The 18,659-nt window shown below is 46.3% G+C and overlaps 1 protein-coding gene across 4 annotated transcripts in view; it reads right to left on the reverse strand.

Moving 5' to 3' along the window:
* The window catches only part of HEATR6 (HEAT repeat containing 6), a 124,859-nt gene that overhangs the window by 52,446 nt on the left and 53,754 nt on the right, over nucleotides 1-18,659 (reverse strand). For all 4 annotated transcript variants that reach the window (XM_033922468.1, XM_033922466.1, XM_033922464.1 and 1 more), the window contains 2 exons: nucleotides 18,104-18,396; nucleotides 4,173-4,350 (listed from right to left, as the gene is read on the reverse strand). In XM_033922468.1, coding sequence (XP_033778359.1) covers nucleotides 4,173-4,350; nucleotides 18,104-18,396 — 471 coding nt within the window. The remainder of the gene's footprint in view (nucleotides 1-4,172; nucleotides 4,351-18,103; nucleotides 18,397-18,659) is intronic.

Below are 18,659 nucleotides of genomic sequence, written 5' to 3' on the forward strand. Positions count from 1 at the left end.
TGTCTAGGCCATCCTGCAAGAACTCCAAGATGTGTGGCAAAGAGGTGTGAAAGGAAACCACTCCACGCGCAGCACACCACTCCTCAAAAATACACCAAACACGCACATAAGCCTGAGAAGTGGAAAGCCTCCAGGACCCCAAGAGAGTGGAGATCACAATCTAAATAACCTCTCTTACCTAGGCGATCCCTCTCAAGAGCCAAGCCGTAAGACAAAAAGGACCCAGATCGAACACTGGAATGGGGCCCTGAGTCAGAAGGTCAAGTGAGAGGGGCAGCGGAAGAGGATCTGCCACGAGAAGACGAACCAGATCCGCATACCACAGGTGCCTGGGCCAGTCTGGAGCCACCAGGATCACGCGTCTGGGGTGCTGAGCAAGAAGGACTCTGCCCTTCGTCCATGGAGAAAGCACGTAGAGGAGACCCGCCTCTGGGCAAGGTTGTACCAGAGCATCCAGCCCCTCGGCTTGAAGATCCCTGCACCGACTGAAGAAACGGGGCGCTTTGGCATTGACACTTAGGCCATCAGATCCATGACCAGCTGACCCCAAGCCTGCACAATCAACGAAGGCTGCAGGACTGAGACACCACTCTCTGGGATCTAGCACGTGACAACTGAGAAATAGAGAATGACATGACTGTTACAACTGAGGAAGTCCTCCTGGACATTCTCCACTCCTGCTATGTGGGAAGCCGAGATATCCCAAAGATGAGTCTCTGCTCACATCATGAGCAAAGCAGCATCCTGCACCACCAGATGACTCCTTGTTCCCCCCTCTGACGACTGACGTAAGCCACCACCGTGGCATTGTCCGAGAGAACCCAAACAAACCTGCTCATCAGCAACATCAGGAACGCTGATCGACCAAGATGCCTCCTCCTGAGACCAGCTGCCCTGAGCAGAGCAACCGATACACTGAGCTCCCCAACTGAAGAGACTGGCGTCCATGAGAAGCACTGTCCACTGGGGCTGATCCAGACTCACTCCCTGAACCAGATTAGAAGAATGGAGCCACCAACCCCCGAAGAGGAATGGGAGAGTCCATATTGTGCAACTCGGGCGACCACCGCTGAAGCAGCCATATGTGAGCCCAGGCCCACTGAATCATGTCCAGGGAGGCCATCATTGACGTCAAGACCTGGAGAAAATCCTGCGCCCGAGGACACTGGGAAGCCATCAGAAGGCAAATCTGCGACTTCAACTTGTCCACTCAGGCCTCTGGCGAAAGACCTTCCCCAAGCGGGTGTCAAAGAGAACCCCAAGGTACTCCAGGCGCTGAGACTGAGCCAATCGGCTCTTGGAGAGGTAGACTACCCATCCCAGTGACTGCAAGAACTCCAGAAGTAACTCAGGAGTTCTCCTGAAAGGACTTTGCTCAGATCAACCAATCATTCAGATAAGAGTGAACCAGAAAGCCCTCCTTGCGCAAGGCCGCCACCACGACCACCATAATCTTAGTGAATGTCTGCGGAAAAAACAAAAGGAATTGACCCCAAAATATCCAAAGAAGAAAATCCAGAGAAAACCAAAAAAACTCTGTGGAGTGAATGTCTGCGGAGCCATGGCTAGACCAAAAGACAGTGCACAAAACTGATAGTGCTGTCTCAAAATCGCAAAGCGAAGGAACTGCTGAAGGGAGGCGTGAATCGGAACATGCAAGTAGGCCTCCATCAGATCTAAAGAGGTTAGGAATTCCCCTGGCTGAACCGCCAGAATGTCAGATCTCAGGGTCTCCATGCAAAAAGACAGAGCCCGGAGAGCCCTGTTGACCCCTTCAGATCCAAGATGGGCCAAAAAGACCCCTCTTTCTTGGGCACTACGAAGTAAATGGAATACCAGCTGGTGCATAACTCCAGAGGCGGCACTGGAATTACCACTTTGAGATCTAGCAACCTTTGAAGCGTCTGACGAAAGGCCCGCTTCTTCCATTCCACCTGACAAGGAGAAGCAAGAAAGCGATCTGGCAAGGACCGGGAAAACTACAGAGCATAACCGTCCCAAATCACCTCTAGGACCCACTAATCCATTGTGATCTTGGCCCACTCCTGGTAAAACTCCCACAACCGGATTACCACAGGCAACAGGGGAGCAGCTGGCAAGGAGTCATTGGGCAGGGCAGGCGGTGGAGCAATCACCCCCCCCCCCGGGCACCCCCGAAAGGACTGCATGCGCTAAAAGAAATGGCCCCGGGGAGACCCAGAAGGAAAAGAAGCCACCCCTCGACTAGGGCGGTATCTGCAAAAATCATGCAACTCCCCTGAGCAACGCCACCCCATGTAAGCAGGCGAGCACAGTCTTCAGGAAGATTGGGCACCTTAGAGTCTGTTAAGCTCTGAACTAACTTGTCCAAATCCTCACCAAAGAAAGACCCCCAAAAAGGAAATTTTGTAAGCTTAGCCTTAGATGCTGCATCCGCCGACAAAGCCCAGAGCCACAGGGTATGACTTGCAGCCATCGTGAGAGCCATGGACTTAGCCAAAGCCCACAACAGATCATACAAGGCATCCGAGAGATAAGAAGCACTCATCTTAGCTACCTCCTGTTCTACTAAGAACCTGTCAGACTCCCCTCAAGGACACGCTTGGCTCACCGAAACAAGCCCACCAGACAGCCCACCAGAACCACCAGACCGCCACACATCACCGCTTGGACCACTAGGGCAGTTACATCAAAACTCTGCTTAAGAAGAGTCCAACCTACACTCCTCAAAGTCCCTCAAAGCCTGAGTCACCACCACAGACTTCAAGGTATCCCTATCCCCATAGACTGAGCAAAATGAAAAAGCGTTTCCGGTGCCTTCCATTGTGCAAGCTCAATATTCTGAATATCCTGATGCATAGGAAAAGAGTGGGAGGCCAAGCAGATTCCCCGAAGCAGGGGATCCACAACATTCGGGAGCTCCTTTACATCCTCCTCAAAGCGCAACACCGAGGAAACCTGAAGAATTAGCTCCTGGAGCTCTTCCCACTGAAAAATATGCACCACAGACGCATCCTCACCAGCTGAAAGAACTGAAAAACCTCCGCCAGCGGCATCAGTCCCCCTGAGAGGATCTTGGAGGGCCACCAAGGGGTCCAAGTTTTCCTCAAATGAAAACTGCTCTGCATACAAAACATCCAAGAGACTCTCGGTTGCTTGGACAAAAGTGGGGGGGTGACAGGGATAAAACCGGAGCTGAGGGGGAGCCGAACAGGGGTGGACATGGAGGAAGAAAATATTGAGACCCACAGGGCTGAAGATAAGCCTTGCACAAGGTTAAAACAAAATCAGGGGGAAAAAACCCTAGCGGCCCAATGGGACTCGCTGCCAAAGCAGACCCAGCAGAAACTTGCCCCTGTCTCGCCAATAAGGAGGAAGGTCACCTGAAGCTATAGAAAAGAAGGAGCTTCCTGCCAAAACCAGCACAAAAACTGCTAAAAAAAAAATACAAAAAAAAACCTGCCTGAGGCCTGCAGCGGCTGAGAGGCCTAAACCAACCAGCCGCTAAAGCAGGCAAGCCGGTAGCAGCGGTAAGGGAGTCCCCAGCACTATCGGCAGTAAGGGAAACCTTATAAGCGATATTGGGGATGTAGACAGGTGAGTATACTTGGTTTGGTGGGGCTCATCATAACCTATAAGGGAGTTCTGATGAGATGTTTATGTGGCACCCTATTTGTAAAGTTCAGAGTTGCCTTGTAAGGTGCCTCTCTGCTCTGTTGCCATGTCTGGGTGTCCAGTCCATCACAATGCTAGTCCCTCCTACGTCCAAAAGGTCTTGTTCTGGGCATTTGGGATTTGGACAAATTTTTGGTTGAGAATGTGGTATAAAAATAGACATAGTGGCGGTCTGGACGATCAAATGCCTAGACAAAAAGAGGGATGATTTTAGACATACTTTGAAAATGGACATTTTGCCACTGCCGACTGGGCGACTAGCGTCCTTCGTCCAAATCAGACTTAGACGTTTTTGATTATGGCCCTCCACGTTTATGTAGAACCTCATCTCATGTTTTATCACATATGAAATAGTCCCTTTCCATAGAGCTTACTCATGTCCCTTTATTGGTGTAAGATCTAAAGAATTCTATTTGTGTCAGTTCCATGGATTTTACAAGTTGCCCCACTACTACCCCAGATATTTTAGTATTTTGGGAATGAGTGTCACTCTGGATGTAGAAATAATATTCTCTTACCTTTGGGGAGGGGTCTTTTAAAGCAATGGTCATCAAGGATACAGACTGAGGGCTTCCTATTCCTGGTGTGTCAGGAACAAATGCTGACCAATAGCCATAGAGAACTTTTTTCTCTATTGATTTTATGGTAGAAAGAAAACATGCTAAGGATCCTTGCCGAACTTTGGCTTGATATGTTCTTAAAATATAAAAGAAAACAAATATAAAATTTAGACACAAAGGAGGAAATTCTATACAGTCACCTACAGTCAGGTTGTAAGTACACATGCAAACACCAGTATTTCAGTCAGTTCAGCATGGCATTTGAACAATTGTGCATGTAAATTACAATCTGGCTACACACTAATCTGTAAGTACGTGTATACTTTGCAGGTGGGCATTCATATGGGTGAAGTCTAGGTGGAGCATACAACTAAGCATGTAGCAACATGTGTCATACTGGCATAAATCGAAGGTCCATCAAGCCCAATATCATGTTTCCAATAGTGGTCAATCCAGGTCACAACTATGACAAAATCCCAAAAGAGAAAAACAGATTTTATGCTGCTTATCCCAGGAATAAGCAGCGAATTTTTCCACATCCATCTTAATGGTTTATGGACTTTGTTTGTATGAACTCATCCAAGCCCTTTTTTAAGCACTGCTAAGCTAACTGCTTTTACCACATTCTCTGCCAGCAAATTCCAGAGCACTGTTCCCTCTAAGCTGAGTGCGAGTTCTCCAAGTGCACTGCTGCCAGTGGTGACCTGTGAAAAGAATGCGGACATTGGTGTGCCTAGAATCACACTCCGACATTTGTGTGCAAGACAAATGCACGCCGCTGCCTGAAGCCACTCTGACCGTTCCCGTTTGCACTCCGATACACTTAAAAATCCTTGCACCAACGTTGTTCAGCAGGAACTTGTCTAACTTTGTCTTGAATCCCTGGAGGGTGCCGGAATCCAGTTGGGTTTACAGGATTTCCCCAAAGAATATGCATTGAAAGCATTGAATGCAAAAAGATCTCATGCATATTCATTGGGGAAATCCTGAAAACCCAACAGGATTCCGGTCCTCAAGGACCAGAGTTGCCAACCCCTGTTCTAGAATTACCCTCAGAGGGGGTAATTTTGTGAAGCTTCAATATGTACAATTTGTTTTACATTGGAAAGAAAATTAGGTTATCTTGATAATCTTCTTTCTTGTAGATGTGTCTAGTTGTGCTGAATGCTAGGGTTTTGCATCTGAACTTGCAAGGTGCTTGAGGAATGCTGTCAATCATCTTTTGGACTCTGCCTCCTTCCCAGGGAGCTGCACCTGCCCCCTCAGTTTTTACAACAGCAATCAAGTAGCACTGTAATGATAGACATAACTGAAAGAAGGGAAATGGGGAAAAACTGCCAACACTACAATTCAGTTCTGCTCTGTAACAAACATTTCATTAACATTATAACATTCAAGTAACTGATCAGAACAGGTACAAAAACTGTGTGCTACTTGCATGTCCTGCTATCAAGCAGAGATTGAAAGCAGACCTTTTTTTTTTTTTTTTTTTTACTGTTTTCCCTTTAATATTTTTTTTTTCTTTCATCCAAGAGATAAGAGAATTTTGGACTGATCGTGCCGTAGAAGGCAGCTGAAGCTCACTGATAGGTTAGGACTTCAGGCCACTAGACATCAGGACCACTAGACACATCTTCAAGAAAGAAGATTGAGGTAAGAACCATTTTCCCCAAAGGCTATATAGCCTTACTCACTGTGCCTGCTGAACCGGAAAGGCTGGACTCATTTAGAGCATTGGTCTTTGACCTAGGGGCCGCCACGTGAGCGGACTGCTGGGCACGATGGACCACTGGTCTGACCCCGCAGTGGCAATTCTTATGTTCTTATGCCATGTGCCTGCTTACTTCAGTTCAGGAATGCAGCTGGGATAAATGGAGAAGACACTGCCTCACAGGTTTGCTGGATAAACTTGGTTTTCGGACTGCCAGTCAGACTGAGCCTCAACCCCTGAAAAACCTCGCGCCGCAAAGGGGGAGAGGACCACTCAGCCAGCCCACTATTAATCCTGGCCAAGCCAGAAAGGAGCCAAACCGTCTGCACTCAATCTCCTGATAAATCAGGGATGCAAGCAACTGCAAAGGGGATGGACCCTCGAGCTCAAAAAATAGATGCAGCAGGCTAATTAGGTGTCCCAGAGGGCTGATCCTGCTAGAAACAGATTTCAACAGTGTGAATCTGTATCTTCTCCCAGCAGAGGTTCTAAGTGGAAAACTCTGGGCACCGAGCCTATGATCAAACACTTAGAACCCCCCCCAAAAAAAAAAATAATAATAATAAAACCACAGAGCAGAGCAGAAACACTTCCAAGTAACTTGCTTGCAGGGAGAAAAAAAAAAAAAAACCAACAAAAACAGGAGCAGCTCCCTGGGAAGAAGGCAGAGTACAAAAAGATGATTGACAGCATTCTGCAAACAACTTGAGTACAAAATGCAAAACCCTAGCTTTCAGGGCCATTAGACACACTGCACTAGAAAAGGCTTTTTTTAAAAATGGAAAATTATGTCCTACCTGTTAATTTTCTTTAGACGTAGCAGATGAATCCAGAGACTAGTGGGATAGCACACATCTACCAGCAGGTGGAGATAGAGAACTGATTTGCAGGTGTATATCTTAGATGGAGTCCCTCTTGCCAGTCAGTATCGCTTAGTGTCCAAGCATCCGGACAATGCAGTTGAAACCTAGCAAACTTCTTTCCCATAAGCAAAATAAATCCTGGCCCCAAACATGAGACAGCACCTGTGAGAAAAATACATGAACAAAACTGATCGGGTGGGGTTCTGGATTCAGTTGCTGCGTCTAAAGGAAAGAAAATTAACAGGCAGGACATAATTTTTCCTTCCTTAGCGTCATCAGCAGATAAATCCAGAGACTAGTGGGATGTAGCAAAGCAACCTCAACTCAGGTGGGGCAAACATGCCCCCTCCGCAACCACTGAAGCACCCGACGCATCCACGTGGTAATGCCTAGAAAACGTGTTGGAAGACGACCAAGTGGCTGCCCTACAAATCTCTTCCAGTGAAAACCCCCTGGACTCCACCCAAGACAGCCATTGCTCTCATCGAATGAGCATGTAGAGCTTCCAGCATCCACTTACCCACCAACAAATAAGTGGAAAAAATAGCCTCCGAGGCCTTGGAAGCCGCCAAAACCCTTTCTAGGAAATGAAAAGAGCACAAAGAGGTGATCCAAATGCTGAAAATCATTAGGAACTTGAAGATAGTGCAAGAGCATTCTCCTTGCATCAAGCAAATACAAAGCAGGAAACCTTGACCCCCCAATCTTCTTCCCTAAAAGACGGTAGAAAGAGGACCTGATTGATATGAAAAGGAGACACCACTTTTGGAAGAAAGGAAGGTACAGTTCGAATCTAAACTCCAGCCTCAGAAAAACGTAAGAACGGATCCCTGCAGGACAATGTCTGAAACTCAAATACCTGCCTGGCCAAAGCCAGGGCCACCAGAAAAATCCCCTTTAAGGTAACATCCTTGAGTGTCACGTTGTCCAAAAGCTCGAAAGGCGCCCCTTGTAAACCTCTAAGGACCACCTTCAGACTCCAATACGGACATGGCTTCTGCAAAGGCAGCCTAATGCCGTTAACCCCCTTAAGAACTGTACTATATCAGGGTGAGACCCTATGGACAAACTGGACACCTTCCCTCTAACAGGCAATAACTGCTACCTAGAAACATAGAAACATAGAAACATAGAAAGATGACGGCAGAAAAGGGCTATAGCCCATCAAGTCTGCCCACTCTACTGACCCACCCCGATAAGTCTAGATGCTAGTGATTCGTGCTATGTAGGGATCCCACGTACATGTCCCATTTACTTTTAAAGTCAAGCACGCCGGTGGCCTCGACCACCTGCACCGGAAGCTTATTCCAGTGATCCACCACCCTTTCCGTGAAAAAATACTTCCTGGTGTCACTATTAAACTTTCCTCCTCTGAGTTTAAGCGGATGCCCTCTTGTGGTCGAGGGTCCCCTGGGCAAGAGGAAGACATCTTCCACCTCGACCCGTCCTGTGATGTATTTAAATGTCTCAATCATGTCCCCTCTCTCCCTGCGTTCCTCTAGAGTGTAGAGCCGCAGTCTGCTCAGTCTCTCTTCGTATGAGAGACCCTTGAACCCCAAGATCATCCTAGTGGCCATCCGCTGAACCGATTCGATTCTAATCACGTCTTTACGGTAATGTGGCCTCCAGAACTGCACACAGTACTCCAGATGAGGTCTCACCATGGTCCTGTACAGCGGCATTATGACTTCTGGTTTCCGACTGACGAAACTTCTTTTGATACATCCCATCATTTGCCTTGCCTTGGATGTGGCCTTCTCTACCTGCTTGGCAGCCTTCATGTCTGCACTGATGATTACTCCCAAATCTCGTTCTGCTGAGGTCGTGGCTAATGTTTCTCCATTTAGGGTGTAAGTTCTGCACGGATTTCTGCTACCGAGGTGCATGACCTTACATTTCATAGCATTGAAGCCTAGCTGCCATGTCGAGGACCAGTTTTCCAATGTACGAAGGTCCTGTGTCATACTATCCTGTAAAAAGCTTTCACTTACTATGTTGCACAGTTTTGCATCGTCGGCGAATAACGTTGCTTTACCCTGTAGCCCTCGTGTCAAGTCCCTTATGAATATGTTAAAAAGGAGAGGACCCAGGACCGAGCCCTGCGGCACTCCGCTGGTCACCTCTGATGTTTCAGAAAGGGTACCATTGACCATCACCCTCTGAAGTCTACCACTCAGCCAATCATTGACCCATGCAGTTATCGTCTCGCCCAACCCCATTGATTTCATCTTATTTAGTAGCCTGCGGTGTGGGACGCTGTCAAAAGCTTTGCTGAAATCCAAGTATACTATGTCCAGAGACTCTCCTGAGTCCAACTTTTCTGTTACCCAATCAAAGAAGCTGATGAGGTTGGATTGACACGACCTACCCTTAGTGAATCCATGTTGATTAGGATCCCTAAGATTTCCCTCATCCAAGATCGTGTCCAACTTACGTTTAATTAGTGTTTCCATGATTTTACATACTATCGATGTGAGACTCACTGGTCGGTAATTCGCAGCCTCTGCCCTGCAACCCTTTTTATGCAGAGGAACAACATTCGCTGTTTTCCAATCCTGGGGGACCCTCCCCTTCTTTAGGGAGAGATTGAAGAGCATGGCTAATGGTTCCACCAGGACCTCGCACAGCTCTTTGAGCACTCTTGGGTGCAATTCGTCTGGACCCATAGCTTTGCTCACCTGGAGTCTTGACAATTCGCTGTAGACATCAGCTGGTGTGAACTCAAAATTCTGAAATCGGTCTTCCGTGCTTGACATTGCTTCCAGATTTGGCCCTTGCCCTGGTGCCTCGCAGGTAAAAACCGAGCAGAAGTATTCATTTAGTAGTTTGGCTTTATCGGAATCTGTTTCCGCGTAATTCCCGTCTGGTGTTTTGAGGCGTGTTATTCCATTTGTGTTTTTTTTTCCTGTCGCTAATGTACCTGAAGAAGGATTTGTCCCCTTTCTTAATGTTCTTTGCTAGAGTTTCTTCCACCGCAAGCTTGGCCTCCCTGACTGCTGTTTTGACTGCTGCAGACCTGGCCTTATATTCAATGTTAGCTTCACTTGTTCCCGTACGTTTGTATGAAAGAAATGCTCTTTTTTTCTCCTTGACGAGGTGCGAGACCTCTTCAGTGAACCATCGGGGTTTTTTGTTTCTTTGTTGTTTATGTACCAATTTTATGTAGCGGATAGTTGCCTCGTGTAGGGTCAATTTCAGGTTTGACCACATGGCTTCCACATTATCAGTTGCCTTTTGATCCTGCAGCGTCTGCTGGACGAAATCTCCCATACGTGCGAAATCAGTGCCCCGGAAATTGAGTACCCTCGTTTTGGTTTGTGATTTAGGGAAACCTTTCCTGAGGTTGAACCATACCATGTTGTGGTCACTGGTAGCTAGCGTTTCTCCCACTGAGACCTCCGAGACACTCTCGCCGTTTGTAAGTATGAGGTCTAGGATGGCCTCGGCCCTAGTGGGCTCTAGCACCATTTGTTTGAGCTGTACTCCCATCATGGACGTCAAAATCCTCCTGCTACCACAAGTTGTTGCTGAGAGTGTGTTCCAGTCTACATCGGGCATGTTGAAGTCCCCTAGCAGAACAGTGTCCCCCCGTAGAGTAATATTTTCAATGTCTTCAATCAATTCATTATCCTTGTCCTCTGTTTGTCTTGGAGGTCTGTATACCACACCAAGGTACAAGCACTTTTCTCCACCTCTGGCTAGGTTGACCCAGATGGATTCCCCGGTGTACTTAACATCTGTGATCCTGGTTATCCTGATGTTCTCTTTGATGTAAATTGCTACCCCTCCTCCTAGCTTACCCTTCCTGTCTTGTCGAAGCAGGTTGTATCCTGGTATAGTTGTATCCCACCCATGGGAGTCCGTGAACCATGTTTCTGATATTGCCACCACATCTAGGTTGGCATTCACAATTTCTGTTTCCAGTTCTAGAAATTTATTCCCTAAACTATGTGCGTTGACATACATAGCTCTCCACTCTGTGCGTTTATTACACCTTTGTACAGAGATTCCTATCTGATTCAGAGTGTTTCCTAGTGAACCTTTAGCAGTGAGGGTACTTACCTCGGACTTAGAAGCGCAGTTTTGGTTCACCACATCAGGATTGTTTCTTACTGCACTGATATATAAGTGGGTACCCTCCCCCGACTTACCTAGTTTAAAGCCCTCCGAAGTAGGCGGGCTAAACGGTGTCCGAAGACGTTCTTACCTCTGCTGGTCAGGTGAAGTCCGTCTGGTCCCTGGAGTCCCTGTAGTGCCTCTCCATGATGTAGGAATCCGAAGTTCATTTCTCGGCACCATCGTTGTAGCCATTCGTTTGTCTTCAGGATGCGTTCGTCTCTGTCCCTTCCCTTGCCCCTAACAGGAAGAATAGAGGAGAATACTACCTGTGATCCTGTCTGCTTCAGCTTTTCTCCCAGAGCTCCGAAGTCTCTAGCTATGTCCTCCGGCACATTCCTGGCAGTGTCATTAGTTCCGACGTGGATGAGCAGCATGGGAAAGTGGTCCCGGGGGCTGAGAAGTCTATCAAGTCTGGCGGTCACGTCCCGTATTCTGGCTCCTGGCAGGCAGCAGACCTCCCTCGACTGCATATCCGGTCTGCCCGAATGGAATTGTAGGCCAACCCTTTAGCAACCCCTTCTTGCAGGAAGGAAAGAATCTGCGACAGGGAAGCCTGAAAAGGCAGAAACTCTAATTGAATGCACCAAGCTTCAAACACCTGCCATATCCTAGTATAAGTTGTAGAGGTAGATCTCTTCTTTGCCTGCAGCAGAGTAGAGATAACCTGCTCGGAATACCTTCTACGCTGTAGCCTTGACTGTTCAATAGCCAGGCCATAAGACCACAGTGGAAGGGAGCATCCACCTGAACCCACTCCTGTGGGACAGACAGGTGTCCACCTCAACTGAAGCGGAGGGACCGGTGACCATGTCCCCTGAGGAGTCTAACCTGAGGGCTGCGGACAACCTCGAAATATCTACCCCCGCTGTGCCAAAGTGAGCCTGATGAAGCAACACGTGCCACTTTACCGGCCAAAAGGTAACCCCCTCAACAGGCGCTGTGGGGCCCCTGGAAGACCGAGGGCCTACCCTACTTCCTAAGCCTGCTCCCTGCGCCTGCTGGGGAGCCGGGGAACTCACTATAAGGGAATGAAAGGACATTCCACCTTGAGTCCCCATCTCCTGAGGAACCAAATGACCCAGAAGACCTCTGGGCACTACGTAATCTTGGCCCATTCCTCCATCAATGAGGCCCCCCCCTTCCTCTCATTCACTTGGCGAAAGGAGCCAAAACTCTGTCATTCTGTAGGTCGTGAGGACTGAGGAGAATCTACCCTCAAGGCCAAGGGTTTGGCAGGGCGAGAAGGTCGCTGTTGCGTAACCCTGGACCTGGTACTATATGCTGCCTAATAGGAGGCCCTATATCCTGATTTCCCCAGGCTATACCCTCCTGATATCCCAAAAACACGGCCTAGAAGAGCGAGATTGAGGTGCCTCTCTGGACCTATCGTCTGGCAACCTCTGAGACTTAAGAGTCTGCAAACTCCTTCACCAATTTTTCCAGTTCCTCTCCAAACAATAATCTGCCCCTAAAGGGAAGTCGTACCAGGCATAATATGGAGGCAGCATCCGCTGCCCAATGCCACAGCCATAGGTGCCGCCTAGATACTACTGCTAGAACCATCTGCTTAGCTGAAGCCCTAATCATATCATATCAGCCAGATATGCCAGCCCTGACTCCACATCGGAAAAGTCTGGGGGCAGAGCCTCACCAGATTCCACCACCCCATCAGTAAACAGCTGGATCCATTGAAGACAGGCCCGTGCCACAGCTGCCTGCAGAGTCAGGGCTGCTACATCAAATGAAGATCTTAAAAAAGACTCAATCTTCCTATCCTGAGGGTCCATCAGAGTTATACCTCTTTTGATCGGTAGAGTAGATTTCCTAGTGACTGCCTCCACTAAGGCATCCACCTTTGGAAGTTTAAATCTATCCTACTCCTCAAGAGCCACAGGATACAAACGCATAGCCCTTGCCACCTTGAGGCCTGACTCTGGCTTAGTCCATTGCTCAGAAATCAACTCCTGCATGGCCTCATGCACAGGAAAGGTCTTAGGCAGCCACCTAGTGCCCACTATAAGGGGATTGAGCAATGCCACCCCCCCTCTGTATCCAGCAGGGAAATGTGCAGACAGTCCATAGCTTTTGAAATAAACGCCACCAGTTCCTCCAACCTCCTCTACATCTCTGTCCTGCACCCCAGCCTCTTCTCCGGAACCGAACAGAGGTAGAGGGATCTCCGGGTAAGCAGTCCTCAGCCTCGGGCACCTTACGCCTCTTGGCCCCTTTATGCCCAAACTGTAGCTGTAACACTGCTCCCTGGGCTAGGTTTCCTTCAGAGAACCCCCCCCCCTCCGGGCTCGCCCTCTGCAGCGAAAAAACTTTATGCAGCAGAAGCACCAACTCCAACGAGAGACTTCCTAAGGCCGTAAGCCCTTCCGGGACTGCTGCTCCTTGCGCCAGCACTACTCCTGCCGCCGCAGCTGAGGTGCACAGCCGCACTACTAAAGCAGCGGACAAAGCTGGTCCTGCCTTCTCCCCAAGTGTGCCTTTGGAGCGGGGAGGAGGTGCACCCTCTGGTGCCGAAATAGCCGCTGCACCCGTGTAGCCGACCGAACAAAGCCCCAAAATAGAGCAGCGTTTCCCACAACACGAGCAGCGTTTCACTGCCGCCGCTGCCATGTCTCCCCCCTGGCAAACAGTACACAGCGGTACTCACGTGCTCCTGTCCTGAAAGGCCCACTCCAGCACTAAAGCCACAACACTGTGCTGGCAAACCTGGTCCAAGCCAAACAGCAGGGTTTTGGGGGGGGGGGGGTTTCTTATGGGAAAGAAGCCCTCCAGACCAGGAAACTTTCTCCACGGGCGGTGAGGGTGGGGATGGGACCTGGGAGGGCCCAGGTGTTTCCCCCAAAGTCTGAACGGTAATCTGCCGACACTCCTAAACTCAACTTGAGCCTAAGCAGCAGGAGAAATAGCCTTCCACACAGGAGTCCTCAGAGATCCAGGAACTATTGGAACAGCAACCATCCAACCTGCTGGAGATAGAGCAGACTGACTGGCGAGAGGGACTCCATCCAAGATATACACCTGCGAATCAGTTCTCTATCTCCACCTGCTGGTAGATGTGTGCTATCCCACTAGTCTCAGGGTTCATCTGCTGACAACGCTAAGGAAGTCTTGGTTGCATACCCAGATGGAAAGGTCAGCACAAGAATAGTGTGCTTTTACTTTGTGCAGCAAACAACTTGTGAGTTCAAAATCCAAAACCCTAGATTTCAGGACCACTAGACAAACTGCACTAGAAAGGGCTTTTTTAAAAAAATGTCCTGGTTGTGGAGCAGAGACAATATTTAAAATACATATACATGCCTCAGAGCTGCTGGGGATAGAGTATCTGTAGCTACTGGGGATAGTTCTGGGAACCTGTTTATATAAAAAAAAAAAATACATAGGTATCTGTTACCTTTATAAACTAGGTATACTTTTTTGAAAATATTTATAGCATCCTGCTATAAAAGTTACCATCCTACAAAGCAATTATCAAACTATGGGCATGGAGACAGACTGACCATTCTTTTTACCCGCATTTTTTCCCAATAATTCTCGAGCATACATATTTTCTCTTTGTAAACTACCTCAAGTACTAACAGTACATCTACTGTACTTTTGTGGAGGTAGAATTTTATGAAGCATATAAGTAGTATTTAATATGTCTTCTATATGTATTTTTTTGCTCCTCTGAGACCACTTCCCAATACAGTCACTTTTAAGGGTGGGCAGTTTTCAAATAATGAACGCAACGTTGGGCTTTGTACAAAATGAGATTACTTTGGAAATTTCACTGTATTTATTTATTTAAGCATTTATATATATCACTTATAATCTAAGTGGTTTACATTCAGGTACTCAAGCATTTTTTCCCTATCTGTCCTGGCAGGCTCACACTATCTAATGTACCTGGAAATATATGTATCTTAGAGCTGCTATTTCAGCAGCTTTTGTGGGGCAATTAAGTAGGATATCAGAAAAAGAAGATTATCGAAGGAATAATCTAATTTCTTGTAGATGTGTCTAGTAGTCCTAAACACTAGTATTAACAATCTGAACTCGCAAGATGGATTGCAGAATGACTCATCTAATGGCAAATGGCAAATTCCCAACCTATTTTGGCCACATCCTCATCTCATTCATTGTAAAGAACCGCAAATATCCCATATCTACAACATTCAACTATAGACCAGTAGCCAACATCCCCTTCTTCACCAAACTGATGGAATGTCTGATTAACGATGCCCTCCAACTACCTAGATAAATTTTCAATCCTTCAAGAATACCAGTCAGGATTCCGCTCACACCACAGCACCGAAACAGCCTTAGCCTCCATCATAGATCACATCGCACAACTACTCAGCTCAGGGAAAAATGCACTAATATTCCAATTGACCTTAGCAGCGCCTTCAACCTGGTGGACGACATCCTACTAAGCTGTCTAGACGCCATAGGTATCTCGGGCCATGTACTCAACTGATTTAAAGGCTTCCTAAAAAACCGATCCTATCAAGTCATCAGCGAGCAAACCTACTCCCAGGCCTGGACCAACCCCTGTGGTGTCCCCCAAAGCTCCCCTTTATCCCCCACCTTATTTAACCTATACATGTCCTCCCTAGGCCTGGAACTATCCAATCTGAACCTTGAATCATATATCTAAGCAGATGACATCACAATCATCGTCTCCCATCTCTACACTGTCATCCAAAACCAGACACTTCATCTCATCTATCAACCAAGTAGAACAATGGTCAAAAAACTCCAAACTAAAGCTAAACCAAGAAAAGTCCAAGATATTTATGGCCTCCCCAACCAACAAGCCAACCAAATCAATTATCAACCTAAATGGAAGAAACTTCCCAATTAACCCTACCATAAAAATCCTAGAAGTCACCCTAGATCAGCAAGTGACATTCAATGCCCACACCAACATCCTAATTTAAAAAATGCTTCCACTTACTATGGAAACTACGCACGCTAAAACCATACTTCAATTTCACATCATACTTTTGGTCCAATCTCTGGTCCTACACTCACTGGACTACTGCAACAATCTACCTAGGATCTCACAAAAAACATAAAAAAACTTGAGACTAATCTTCGACTTGAAAAAAATCCAACCATATCTCCCCATACTACAAGAAACTTCATTGGCTACCTATCAAGGCCAGAATAATCTTCAAATCCGGCTGCCTCTGCTTCAAGACCCTTTTCGGCACCACACCTACCTACCTCCTGAAACACCTCACCCTACATGACAAACTCCGCTTTTTCCACAGAACAGTACTGTTCACATTTACTTCTCCCAAAGGATGCAAATTCAAAAGATTCTTCAACAGGACTCTCTCCTTTCAAGCAGGGATCTGGAACACCTTAAATGACCTAATCCTGAACTCACTAACACACCACTCATTCAGAAAATCATTAAAAACCCACTTCAACAAATTTATCTGATCATTCAATTCTGCTCTACACCTACCTCATCTCACACATTCCCCCTCCTACCCAATTTCGCCCCATCTCATAACTGTCCCATCTACCCCTTCCCAAATCTAACTGATGTTACTCTGCTGTCCTTACAGCATCTCTTGTACACTGTCTTGAACTGAAAAGGTATGATGGGATATAAATAAAGCTATTACTACAGAAGCCTACACCAGCACCAAAAATGAGAGGCAAGGGCACTTGGCCTGGCACAGTGGCTATTATCAAGCACATAGTGGCATGGCAGAAGCATCCATAGAGGAAAAGCACCAGCACCTGCCTACTGCACTGCCACAGATCCTACTTGATATTTGGTCTATCCTGTCACTAAGGTCCCTTTGTCTTTACCCTACAAAGCCAACCAGATTGGCACTTACAAATAGTGGAAGTACACTGTGCTATCACACTAAGAATCCAACAAAAAATGCACCATTTTTAAAAATTTGTTGTATCTTTGATTCAACTGTGGTGCATTTTTTGTTGAACTACTACAAAGCCAGCACTCTGTCACTGTTATAGCTTCGGCACTGCTCAGAAGATATACTTGCAAGGCTCTGGAAACAGTTTACATAAGAAACCCACAGATTCAAGTGTTTTATCCTGGGAGGTGGGGGAGGACACCTTTTTTGGCTGCACTAAACTTTGTTAATTGTTAATTTGAATTATGATTTTGTGGGTGGTGGAGCTTCTCCATTTAGATAAGCAATACATTTTTACGTATATTAAGTTTTGAATTATGAACTGTATTCAATTTTGAGTTTGGTAACAGTAGCAGAGTTAAGCATATTTACCAACACAATTATAGGGCCCAACAAAAGATACAAATGTAGCTCATATATGTGGGTCAACGTACAAGTGAATATTTTTACTGAGGGTTCCTTTTACATTTATCTTTTCTAAGTATTTATAGGTTGGCTAATGATATTGGACTCTAGGTATTGTTGTCAGTGACAAACTCAGGCAAGGCTGCTACTGAAGTTCTCCGTCACCACAACTTCCATCCAAACCTGTGCTTTATATGGCTGTCCCGATTGCACTCACTGCTGCCAGGCACAAAAGGAACTAAACCCAGGCCTCATTGCCGTCACCAAAACTAATTTTGGGGTTCCAAGGGCTTGTAGGTTTCGGTGGATGAGTAACCTATTGGTCAGTGCAGTGAGCTGAGAACTAGGGGATACTGATTCAAAAACAACTACAGCAACTTGTCATCTTGGGGAAGTGACAATTTATAATCTGAGCCCGTCGGGGATAATAAACACCTAATTATACCTGAATGTACACAACTTCAATCACTTTTGGGTTTGCAGATGGTATATAAATAAAGTTTGCTTAAATGAAATAGTTACTCCTAGTGTTTTATATTTTGATTTTTTTCTCCAGAAGCTTTGTTTCTTGGTTTGTCTCCATTTTCCTGCAAAACAGGTGGCAGTTACCCCAAAGAAAGTAACTCAAACTATTTTTAGGGCAAAAATCATTAGATTACATACTAACATAATAAATGACAGCAGATAAAGACCTGAATGGTCCATCCAGTTTGCCGAACAGTCACCCTACTTTTAGAAACTGAGATTGAAAATGCTCTTCTCTTTCTGCTTAAAAAAACCTGAATGCTTTTGAAATAAACAATTTATAGTCAAAGATTATTTTATGTCAATATAATCAATTATCTACAAACTGACTTTTTCAAAAGTAACAATCTGATTTATATGGCAAATATTAACCTCAGTTTGCTCTGCATACCCCCTTCAGTGTCAGAGTACTCAGACTCACTGCTGCTGACTTTTTTCCAGTTGGGACACTGAGATGATGGATGTTCTGGTTTTGCAGGTGAAAATGAAGTTTTTGCTGGGGAATTCTGGGGCCCTAAATACAAACTGTCATTTGTATCTCTGGCACCTATCTTCAGTGTTTTTATCCCAGGTATTAGGCTGGCTTCTTCCCTATCTTCTGCTTCTTTTCTCTCTTCCCCCAGCTGACATTTCTTCTGTTTTGCTCGCGATTTCTTTCTTTTGTTCTGTTAAGAAGAGAAGAAAAAAGTAAAGTATGAAATGTTCTAAGAGAAAATAATTAAGCATAAAGTAGTCAACTAAACTACAAATTGTATCAGGTAGCTATCTGGGCTTTTTCATCATAAATATCTACAACTAGTCTTTAAGCCCGTTACATTAACAGGTGCTAGAATTGATGTGTCTGTCTGTCTGTTTCTTTCTCTCTCTCTCCTTGGCCACTGTCTGTGTCCTTCTATCTTCCCCCTCCCGAGCAAAGCTGTTTACCCCA

Source organism: Geotrypetes seraphini, chromosome 15 (genome assembly GCF_902459505.1).
Source record: "Geotrypetes seraphini chromosome 15, aGeoSer1.1, whole genome shotgun sequence".
Classification (NCBI taxonomy): domain Eukaryota; kingdom Metazoa; phylum Chordata; class Amphibia; order Gymnophiona; family Dermophiidae; genus Geotrypetes; species Geotrypetes seraphini.